The sequence below is a fragment of the Lytechinus pictus genome, chromosome 15, assembly GCF_037042905.1.
Source record: "Lytechinus pictus isolate F3 Inbred chromosome 15, Lp3.0, whole genome shotgun sequence".
In the NCBI taxonomy this organism is placed as follows: Eukaryota; Metazoa; Echinodermata; class Echinoidea; order Temnopleuroida; family Toxopneustidae; genus Lytechinus; species Lytechinus pictus.
The window spans coordinates 5,855,600-5,868,028 of NC_087259.1; the positions used below are offsets into that span (position 1 = coordinate 5,855,600).

At 38.0% G+C, this 12,429-nt stretch overlaps 1 protein-coding gene across 2 annotated transcripts in view; it reads left to right on the forward strand.

Moving 5' to 3' along the window:
• The window catches only part of LOC129278276 (NXPE family member 3-like), a 48,525-nt gene extending 39,974 nt beyond the window's left edge, over positions 1 to 8,551 (forward strand). For both annotated transcript variants that reach the window (XM_064110576.1, XM_064110577.1), the window contains exons 3-6: positions 2,334 to 2,930; positions 5,891 to 6,039; positions 6,466 to 6,521; positions 7,554 to 8,551. In XM_064110576.1, coding sequence (XP_063966646.1) covers positions 2,334 to 2,930; positions 5,891 to 6,039; positions 6,466 to 6,521; positions 7,554 to 8,365 — 1,614 coding nt within the window. In that variant the 3' untranslated portion in view covers positions 8,366 to 8,551. The remainder of the gene's footprint in view (positions 1 to 2,333; positions 2,931 to 5,890; positions 6,040 to 6,465; positions 6,522 to 7,553) is intronic.
• The last annotated feature ends 3,878 nt before the right edge of the window (positions 8,552 to 12,429 follow it).

The following is a 12,429-nucleotide window of genomic DNA, read 5'->3' on the forward strand; positions in this document are numbered from 1 at the left end:
CCGATGGCGTCATCCACTCACTATTTCTGTTGCTTTTTTATGAAAATGAAAAAAATGAAAATCCATAATTATTGTTTGAAATAGACATGAAATGAAATACTCCGAAAATTTGCTTTGCCCAATTGATCGTGGGCCCGGCAGCCGCTGTGCAGCGCCAGATCGACGAGGCTCTATCCCTTAATCGTTGAACACCAAACAGAGTAGTAGCAACTCCCATCTTTTAACGTCTTTTGGTCTGACGCGGCCGGGGTTTGAACCCCCGACCTCCCGGTTGTGAGACGGACGCTCTACCAACTGAGCCAACACACCGGTTATTATATGAAATATTAAATATTCTGATTTTCTCCTCATTGTCAAGGGAAACAACAATTAATTTATCCCTGAACATGTGGAATTAGCATTGTTTAATACTATATGGTTCAGTCAAGTTGGTCCTTATTGTCAAATATCTAAAAAATAAAATAGTGTATTATTCAAACAATAAAAAACAAAATAAATAAAATAGTGCGTGATTGACATCATCGACACTGAGTTGTGCAACTGAGTTGTGCATATCACTGTTTTGTGAAAAATAAGCGAAACTTCAAAATGCCATAACTTTTTTATTTTACATCCGATTTTGATGAAATTTTCAGCGTTATGTTTGTTTCATTTTTCTCTATTTATTCAAATCCACATTTTTCTGGAATGGACTTGACCTTTAATGTTTCGTCTTATGTTTATATAGTTTTGGCATTAAACGTAGTTAATAGTAATGGTATTAATTCTATTGTTTATGTAAGCGATTAATTCATTAGGGTTTTTTAAAGTTTTTTGCACTAATAGGTCCTTCAACGCTGGATTGCAGAAAGCAGCTATCAACATGGCCGATGAAAAAAAATCATGTTAGGTTCACATTTCTCCCCCCCCCCCCTGAGTCAAGGGCTGAAATCTCTCCCCAAAGGTAGGGGAGGGGACCAGGGGCTGGAAAATTTGACAAGCAAAAAAAAAGTTACCACCCAAAAAGTAAGGTCATTTCGTCCAAAATACATGTTTTATTTATATTTTGAATGATGTATTTCTTTCCATCATAAAAAAAAAAAAATCAAAATTAGTAGGGGGCATTGGATATTGTGTCCCCCCTACTATTTTGGGTAGGGGGGACGCGTCCCCCCTGGGATTTCCGCCCATGCCCTGAGTTGAGTCCAACACCGCTTTGCAGTCCAAGCTTTTCAAAATATGTTTTCCAATGTACTACGATTGGGGGTTTGCGCAATAGCATAATAAAGCATGATAAGCATATCTCTTAAAACAACTTTCAAATTTGACTCCCCAACCCCCAACTATGGTTGTTTTGTCATAGTGTTCTATGTTTCGGCAATATTTTTTTTCCACATTGGCAGGAGTATTAATGTATATGTAAGTACTACAAAATATGTCCCAGGCGATGACTTATATTTCATTATGAACGATACTTAATAACATGACAAAATATTGTAGTCAATTCGTTTGTGTGGCAACGGCACGCGCCTTCTATTGAGGAACTCTTCCGAGTCATAGAGGGGTTTCACACGCTCGCATTTTGCGTCCTTCGAATGATCATTGGAGTGACGTCTGAAATGCATGATCATTCGAATGACGAAATTGATCGTGTGAATGCAAAATGGCGTAAATTGAAATGCGCAGTTCAAATGGTGGTATCAAGGGGCCTTTTCACACGTGAATCTTGAATCATCAGTGTAATAATGATTCCATTTTGTCTTTAGAATCATCGGACCTTTCACACGCTCACTCGAAAACTGTGATTTGAATTCGAATTCCCGAGCGAAGGCGGTATGTGTCCTTTGGTGACTTGTCAATCAAAGTACATGCATCGCAAATACAGTTCTGTCTAGGACAAATTAGTTTAAAAAATATTCGAAGCTATTTTGCCGAGGCTCCAACACGCCGGAGCCCCAATGTCTCTTTTGGCCAACTCTGGTGATGAAACGGCGCAGACTCAGATCAGATTATGCCGAGCGTAGTCACCGATGACTGAACGAATTAGGTCCAGCGTCCAGGGGACGCGGACAAATTATCGAGATTTGCCGTTCAAATTTGAAGTTGGAAGGAAATGTAAAACAAATTTACCGGGCGTTTCATTTGAAAATATAATTAGCAATCATTCTTCCTCGGTTGCATGTTCCCAATAGAGATATAATTTGTGTACAATGCATTGGTATTTAAAGAAAAAGAAGGAGACACAACAAACAATTTCCAAATGTGATTCTATCTCTTTTTTCATTTTTTTATTAATAACTTCCTCTAGATTGAACTGATCTTTAACACGAAATTCTGATTTATTTATTTTCTAGGATATAGCAAGACCTAAGGCCTCGTGGAAAGAACGGACAAATGTATCTGTAAATCCCTTTTGCCCTAATCTTTCAGCAAGGCGAAGACGAAGATATTATACTTACGAGGACAGCATACCAAGTCAAATCTCCTGGACAAGTTTGCTCAACATGACTAATCCAAATTTCACATCATTTCACATCACCAAAACAAATCGGAACAATGCTTCTAAGTATTTCGTCTGCGATGAACTGCGGTTGATCATTCAAGCCCGGAATGGGCTAAACGAGAGCAAGGCTTACGGAGGAGACTATTTCCGCACCAAAATATATACCAAAAATTCAACTTTCCAGGCAAGCTCGATGTCAGACGGCGAAGTTGTCGACCATGGGAACGGGACGTACAGCGCCCTCTTTACCTTGAAGTGGGCAGGTTTGGTTAACATTCAGGTTACATTAGTTCATACAAGTGAAGCCAATTACGTGTTAAGAAGACTTCAGAAAGAAGAAGTGACCAGAAGTCACCATAAAGGGCGATTTTATTCTAAAGATCCGAAGAAAGCCGAGGAAACATTTTGCAATATGGACCTAAAAGTGTTAAACGAAACTGTCGGAAAGGTAAGACAATTTATACCAAAAACTTTCTCTTAAAGAATTAATGTTGAATACATGTAAATTATCTATCGGTGGAACACGAAATCCCTTTCCTCTGTGCTTAAGCATTGACTAAAACTTATTGACATCCAATTATATGGACGATGTCGTTGTAAAGTTACACTTATCCTTCCACCCTTTCTTCTCTTGCTCCTTCTTCTTTCACCTTCTTCTCCCCTCCTTCGCCTCCTTTTTCGATCTCGCACTCTACTTTTTATTATTTTAATCTGCCCAGATCACCATCAAGATTCTTAGATTCGACAATGGTATATTTGTAATTACAATAGCTCAGGAGTATTTTTTTGTAATCTATATGTACATTATAATCAAGATAACCAAACAAACAGTTTGGGAATGGAGGAGGCTGCTAAAAAGCGGAACGTGTGGGGTGCAGCCTCCTAGTAAAATAAATAGTGTTAACCAAAACAGCAAAAGGAATGCCTTTGCATGGCATTTTGCCATAATATGCGGCATTGGCCACATAGCCTCTCTTATTTGGGTACAGAGAGCAAACATTGTGACCCCTATACCAAAAAAGTTACACACTCTAAACGTCAAATCAGCAATATAACTGGTTGCATCAATTTCAATGACTGGTGTGCACAATGTTAAATGAAATTTCAATGAGAGTATAGGTAGTTTTCTGACCAATGGTCGCATTGGAAAAAAACAACAACTGCATGTGGAGACCATTATAATCGGAGATGATACGTCACTGATGATCCTTCAAGTTTTTGTCAGTTGGGAGCACCATATCTCGCGGTTTGGGCCAGGTAGTTTGCCTGACGTCAAACGAACATGCCTGTAAATCACTATTGAGGAGGATAAGGTACGTGAGGCGGTTAAGCTTGGCCCGAAAACATGGGCCCTTGACTGTACAATAAAGGAACATAGCTGCATTGTCTGCATGATGAAACAAATCAATGGGTTAGACTTTTGGCCTCGCAAATCTTTTATCCGGAGAAGTAGACGTAGCGGTAGGGAATTCATGGAAACCTGCAGCAGATGCAATGTATTCACAGACGAAGATGCTCCGTGTCACAAATCCAAGATTGCAAAGGACTCCTTGCCCGGGGGGGGGGGGGGCACTCGACCAAAAAAGTGGTAGGGGTGTGCCGCGGGCGAGGCAAAAAACGGGGGCCTTGGAGCGGGCTTATTGTAAAAAGGAGGGTCCTCGGAACGGGCTTCGGAACTATAAATGTTTGTGAAAACGGGGGTCCTCGGAACGGATCTCCGTATCTCTGTGAGTGCGTATGCATCCCTATGGAACGGGCAATCGTGCATGACGCAGCTAGCGCGGCCTCTGCCGGGTGCGCTCGCGCTTAGGCGATGGTCGAAAAGCGCTCTACGGCCAATGCGACCGGAACGGCGTAACGAAAAATATGCGAAGCTTTGGAGCGGATTTCTTTCTTCTTTTTTCTCGATAAGAAGGAAATGCTATGCCTTGGAGCGGCTTTCTTTGCTCTTTTTCTCAAAAAGACAGAAATGCTATGCCTTGGAACGGAAATTTGAGTGTAAAAATGGGGGTCCCCTCCGCGGCACATACCCACTATGCATTATATACTGAGTGCCCCCCCGGGACTCCTTGTCAAAGAACAACAAATTCAAACTTCTTGACTTGTCTGCGAACAACCCTAATCTCTATTTCTCGATTTAAGTTCACCCTCCTGGCTATAAATAAATCGTCGCCGAATCCACGAAGTGGCACACCTGCGACCGTTGATGCGCGAAATCACTTTTCGAGATAAACGCGATTAAAGATTTTTAAATTTTCAATTGCCAGTTGCTATAGGATTGTGAAGTTTAACAGAATAAAGAATGCACATACCACTAGCCAGATATTTACTCCTGCTTCCCATGTAAAAATTTTATCGAATGTACATCAAATCTTGACGTAGCAGTGATTCAAACACAAGCATGACATGTGTCGTTTTGTGGAAAATATTACTTCAGCGTGCGTAGAAACGGCGCGCACGTGCGTGCCATTTCGTGGATTATTTTACAACGGATTTTGAGGCTAGTGTCGTTTTTTTCACTTTAATTATCTCATTAATTACAGAAAATTTGGTTCTAAATTTCGGTGAAATGATAGACCATAGCCAAGGCATACTAAAGCTGAAAGATACTTGAAATTGAATACTAAAACAGAAAGATACTCAAAATTTACTTTTCACGTGATTTTGGGACGTTGTGCCACTTCGTGGAATCAGAGACGTCACAGAATCCACGAAGTGGCACACGCGATATTTGATGCGCGTAATCACTATTCGAGATAAACGCGAATAAAGATTTTCACATTTTCAACTGCCCATTGCTATATGATTGTGAAGTTTAACAGAATGAAGAATGCACATAACCAAGAGCCAGGTATCTACTGCTGCATTCCATGTTAAAAATGTATTGAATGAACATCAAATCTTGATTAATTAGAGAGAATTGGGTTCTAAATTTCGGTGTAATAATAGACCATGACTAGAGAATACTAAAGCTGAAAGAAACTAAAAATTGACTTTTCACGTGATTTTGGGACGTTGGGCCTTCAGTACACAATGCACGAGTAGGCTGCAATACAGACCCTTTACTCGAGTGAAGGGTTTGCACAGCAGACCAGTGTTGGCCTGTGCTGCTCCGATATGTAGGGCGAAGATTTATCGTTGAGTGCTTTAAATACGAACACTCGAACTTAATAGGCGATTCTCTGATTGATAGGAAGCCAATGTAGGTCACGCAGAATAGTGATCCATGATGTAATATATCTTTATCGCATTCATTGTCCATTTTTATGATTATCGATATTTGTCTGTATGTTCATGTTGTAAGTACTAAACATTGCTTATATAACCTGTCTTTCTTGATTCTGTTTGGCATTAATATCATTCACTTTCTTTGTTTCTTTTATTCAATTTTTAACCGAACGAGAACAGACCGAAAGCTGTAACTTTACCGACACAAGTACCGGGTCCCCTTGGTTTTGCGTGAAACCACAGAATTTCACCTGCAACGATTGGGTTGAGCATCACAATGTACAGTATAAACCAGTCATATCGGACAACGAAAAGCTTCCTTTTACCTGGTAATTGTCCTTTGATATATGGAATTTAGGTTCAAACTTTTGTAGTGTGGAAGAGAATAAGGAATATATGTTCCATAATAGGAACCCTTTTCAAAGTTGTAGGGAGAAGAACAATGACTAGATAAGGCAATGACTACAGTGACTCACTGTAACCTTCTAAAAAGAGGCGTGCGAGGTTTTCCTCTAACAATCTATTTTGACCTATGGTAGCCAAGGGTAGATTGACGCACCTGCCTTTGCTCGCCGTGATGCACACATGTCGGATTCTAATTTTACCTCATAAGAATATCGAAAGCGTAACGAAAAATAATAGATACCAAGTGAATTATCATAGTTTTGTCTTCACTGTAAGTGTTCCTTGATAGAACTAGTTTTAATCTGAACGTGATAGAATTAGTTTAAAACTTTTCATTCGTTCAATCGCAGGAACAACCGAAAAATATCTGGATCTGAAAACAGGATTGTAGTCCATCGTACAGTTGGTGAGTCTCGATGATTATAATAATAAGAACAACAACGACAACAATGATATTAATAAGGATGATAATAATGAATAGTAATAATAGCAATGATAGTAGTTATTTAACAATAAAAGACGAATATTTCAAGCTGTTTGGCATTTGTCATGTTATAACATTTCAAAATATTATATCAAATCGCATCCAGCATAGTTATTTCATTAGTTTACGCACGTTCCCTTACATCATTAGAAAAAAACTGGATGTAGGCCTAAATGTTAATGAATGGAATAAATGTGACAGAGAAGAAAGTGGTCTAGTGCTATTTTTAACCCCAATGAACATGATTAAAAGAAAGTTATTGAATGTATTCAATAATCATACTGTTCATGTCGAAGGAAGAACAGGATAAGCTCTTTCATAAGATATACCAAGTTGTCATGGTAATTTAATTCCCGGAGAGTTTTTATAAATTTCATCAAATCGAGTTTTTGTGCATAATCTCCAGGTGTATCTACGAGGATCTAAAAGTATGGCCCCTTGAAAATAACGCAATCGTGTGCAATGCTGTCTGACGTTGATTTTTCTTTAAATAGCATACATATTTTATTACTCGTTACATATCTAAATTCACAGCATAAAAGAGCAAGCCATGAATGAGAAATGTTTCAACCTCTGAAAGTTATTTAGTTTGATAGCAAATTCATCACAGTATCAATTATAATCTTGGCGAATGAACATTTTCTATGAAATGCTTATATTCATGTTTGTTGGTCCAGTATGTTCTAACTATGCTTATTGTGCGATGGCTGCTACGCGGAATATATGAATTTGATAATTACATAAACGTTTACTTCAGCTATGGTAAGCCTTGCCCTACAAACTGAATATATGCTCCAAACAAATTTTCATATTCAAGATCTCAGATTGAGGGATTGTCAAATTCACCATAAATTGCAATATTGGAATATCGATCGACATATATTTGTAAAAGATGCATTTTTTTTGTAATTTGAATTTATATATATTTTTTTATCAATACTCATTGCCTCCTAGGTAACGAGTCCATTGTACACAGTGGGGCTCTGGATCACCTTCCAGCTTGCTTGCCACAGATTCAATTTGGAGCACCAGAAGTTGCTGGCTTTTACTGGGGAAAGAATTGGCTCTCAGCAGATTGCGGAATACAAATATTCCATCAATCGCAAGCAATCTCGCTCTTGAAAAATAAAACCATATATTTTTTAGGGGATTCTACCATCCGGCAGCTATTTGAATTTTACGTAAAGCTCTTCAAATTGAAAACGGTTCCAATCTCCAAGGACCCGTCGTGGTTCGTTGGACCGACAATCGCCAAAGACAGCAAAAACAACATTAATTTCCACTTTCAATTTCACGGGCATCCAATCGGGAGATCAAAGTGGGCGAATGTTTCAACCACAGAGTATATAGCAAATTTTATTGATCGTGTCAAAGGAGGGGAGAGCACTATTTTTGTTTTGACGTTGTGGGCGCACTTTGCTGCATTCCCTCCTTGGTTCTACGAAACTCGTGTGGACGATGTGTTGATGTCTCTAAGACGCCTTCAGAAGCGTAGTCCAAAAACGTTGGTCATCTGGAAAAGCGCAAACACAAGAGAACATGACGGATTGGATCATTTTCTTAAAAACAGTGACTGGACTGCGAGGGACCTCGATAGAAGGATGAGAAATAAAGTTTTTGCTCTTGAAAATCTCGGGTTTATGGATGCCTGGGACATGACAAATGCACAGTTCGAAAAAGATGCCGTACATCCTACGGGTTCACACGTTGAAAATCTCAGCAATAAACTATTAACATACATTTTAAATCATAAAAACGAGGAATGATAGTTTGCACACCTACCTTGCCATTTATCAAATAAAAAATAACAATTAGCAGGGTTCAAAAGATGACATCGGTTGAAATATCATGTCTTTCAATTTATTTTTAACGTTGGATGTTTGTGTACTAATTATTCACCTTGCCATTAAATTAATTAAATTAAATTAAATTAAATTGATAAATTAACATTGTTGAAAGATGTCATATGAGGTTTTTTTTTTAAGATAATCACGGTTGTCAGAGAGGTGTCGAAAAATATTTTTTCTCAACGGAAATGACAAAGATTTTTCACCAAACCATACTGATAGAGATGGCTACCGGAAAAGAGAGAGAGAGATAAATGGCGGGAAGTAGAAAGCAAGGTGAGAAAAAAGGAAGAAATCAGTATGTGCAGTCAGACCAAGCAGGCACTAGTGCTACCACAACGTAGGCATAAGCTGGTAGAGGCCCAGTGGCGGACCGTGACCCGGAGGAGACAAAGCATTGGAGGGCACAGCATTGTTCACTCACAATACAGTGCCCCTCCAAAGCTTTGTCTCCTCGGGTCACGGTCCGCCACTGGGTAGAGCCACACCCACCATTAAGAACTGCTACGAACGCCGAACGATTGTTAGACCATTTCGTAAGATCTTCTCAAGAAGGCCATACGAAACCAGCGTTCGCAGACAGCACATAAACCGTTCGTAAGTTTGCAGCTTGGTAGATGTTCTCCGAGATTTTGTTAACGTCGTATGAAACCCTCCATTCGTAAGGCGGCTGTATGAACGTCATTAAAACATCTAAGAATTATGCAGACTTTATAGGGCGAGAGTCGATTCTTGAAGTTTTAAGTCGTAAGAACGCCTTAAATTGACTATAGAGAGTTCTCACGGCGTTTGCAAGAAATCCTTACGAACAGAGATTCTTACGGGCGAATCGTGGCTTTTATAAGGCGTTTATTGGGGACTCCTGAGGCATAGGTACACAATTTTCTGAAATTGTTGAGTAAAATTTTCGTTCAAATGACTTCAGAGTGCAGTGTAAAGACCATTTTGTGCACTGCAAAAACTCTGGTGTTGATTTAACACCAGCCCGGAATCTATATATGTCCACACAAGAGAATACAGTGTTAAACAACACCAGTTTCCTTTTGGTCTATTAAACACCAGATAGGTGTTTATACAACACCAATAAGTATTATAATAGCATCGGCTTGATTCCAAACTGGTGTTGTTTCAATACTTCTCTGGTGTGGACATATATAAATTCAGGGCTGGTGTTAAATCAACACCGGAGTTTTTGCAGTGTGACATCAGAATCGTAAGACGGCCTTAAGTCTGACGAAAGAATAACTCAGTGAGAAACGTAAGAATTTTAGGGCCATTATGAAACCGAAAATTAGTTTGTATCTCAAAAAGGTCTTAAGTTGTGTTTTGGGAATGTCGTAAGAATCTATGCTCCTACGAATCTCTATGCAGTCCAGAATTCGTACTGTTACAGTAAGATCAGGTAACTCCTCGGTAAGATTCTATATACGAACGCATCTATCGTACGAACCTTTGTGACCGTAGCTTTAGCTGTCATTTTCATTATTTCTAATAAAATAAAGTCTCGTAAAAAAAGAATATTATAAAAATGAATTTGACAATGCTCGTGGTAATATGAATAATACAAATGAAGTAATCAATAATGCATTAGGAAAGGGTCACAAAAATACTATCATAAAACAAATTGTAGTTGATGACACTGAAATAAAAGCAAATGAAATGATTACCGATAATTTTAATAATTACTTTGTTCATGTCGGTCTAGATTTAAATCGTAATTTTGATAATGTAAATAATAATGATGCGGCTTCTGTTGTTGACAACAATATTCAGTCTATATTTTTTAATCCCATAACATCATCTGAACTAATAGATATTTCAAAGCAATTAAAAAAATCCTCTAGCACAGGGCATGATGACATCAGTATGAATGTAATAAAAATATGTATCTAATCTATTTGTCAACCATTATGTGCAATATTCAATTCTTGCCTTGACTCGGGCGTATTCCCAGATTCAATGAAGTTTGCTAGAGTTATCCTATTTTTAAAGGAGGAAATCCCGAAACATTGTCCAATTACCGTCCCATTTCTATTTTACCCGTTTTGTCTAATTATTTGAAAAATGTTTATATAGTCGTATTTTGAATTTTATCAATAAGTGCAATATTTTTACCCATAGTCAATATGGGATTAGAACGGGGCACTCCACATCGTCAGCATTACTTGATTTTATTCAGAAAGTTACAAATGAAATTGATAACAAGAGCATATTGATGGGTTTATTTCTAGATTTGCGAAAAGCATTTGATACGTTAGATCATAATATTTTGTTACAAAAACTATATGCATATGGAATAAGAGGAATTTATTTAGACCTATTACAAGATTATCTATCTAATCGTAAACAATATGTATTATGGTATAGAATTAAATCAGAATTGAAATCTATAAGATGTGGAGTGCCCCAAGGTTCGATACTTGGACCACAATTAACAGTATAATGATGCCCTAACAACAGGTCATAAACAACACGCACAACAACGCGCAAGAGTGTTTAACTTTGTGCGCATCTGGGGGGCGTTTCATGAAAGGACTTGTCGGACTTTTTATCCGACAAGTCCCATTTTATCCGACAGTTACCATGGGAACAGTGTCTCTCAGCCAATCAAAATCATGGAAAGATGTCAGATCTGACAACTTGTCGGATGAAAATATTGATGAAACGCTCCCCAGACCTTTGGAGTGCTATTAAATGTTTCCGGTGACCTCAACAGAGCGCGATATTGCTATATCCATTATATTTAATATATATCGATGAGTCATAGAAAAACAGAGGAGTATCCTTTGTAGAGTACCGAAGCGATGACATCAGTTGCCATGGTGTCATGGCGGCCTGGTTCTTAACAAATGGACCCGCCGAATGAAATCGTGTGTTTCTCACAGGAGAAAATGACTGCTATCGGAATTTGATCGCTTGCAACCTATTTTCAGACGAGTCAAAGTCATTTGCAAATACTAATGTGTACAGACGATCGTCAGCTGCGACTCTGTTTAGAACCAGCCCGCCATGACACCATGGCAACAGACGTCACATTTCGGTACTTTATACGTGGACGTGAGAAGGGAAGTCGTGAAATCCATTTGAATATTCAACCAATGATAACGAGTCTTTTGGATCAGAAGCAGATTAATCACTTGATTCGAAAGATAATCGGAGGGAGAAAGTTGAAAGAAAAACCTGGAAAGGCTTAGAAATGGTTCGAGTATGAAATTATTGATAATATATTATAAAGGTCCCTCAAATAATGTGTGGGTGAGAAATAAATAAAAGAAAAGTTTACTTTTTAATTTCCTTCTACAAGAGACATGCACATGTAATGTTCTTACAGGAGACCTTTTTCACGGAAGATCTAAAGCGCATTGTTACAAGAGACTGGAAAGGTACAAATTTCCATTCGTTTGGAAGCAATTTTAGCAGAGGTGTCCGATTTTTAATTATAAAACCATTAAAAAATCTTTCAGAGATTTTAATTTGGGTGCACCCCAGTGTTCCACACTTGGACCTTTATTGTTTCTAATATACTTGAATGGTAGTGTTAATTCTTGTAACGTCTCATGTATAATGTGTATTGTTTGTGTATTGTGCTTAAAGTACTTTCTTTGTATTGCGCCCCCCCCCCCAAAAAAAAAAATAATAATAAAAAAATAATAATAATAATAATAATAAATTAAATTAAATTAACAAAATCTGATTTATAAAGCAATAAATATATCTGTATCTGGATTCCATGTTTATACATCCACACAACTTATCCGCAACTAAATTTAATTTAAGTCTTTAAAACTACACTACACGATTTTTTTAATGGAAAGTACAGAAATACTAAGTAAGAATAACACATACAAGTTACCTTTAATTTGGAACAGTTCTAACACAACGGTAGCTGAGTCTGAAAGGTTAAACAAGACGGTGTCGATAATTATTCTGATGCCGTAGCAAAATGATGACTATTACAATTTTATAAGAACGTGATGTGGATA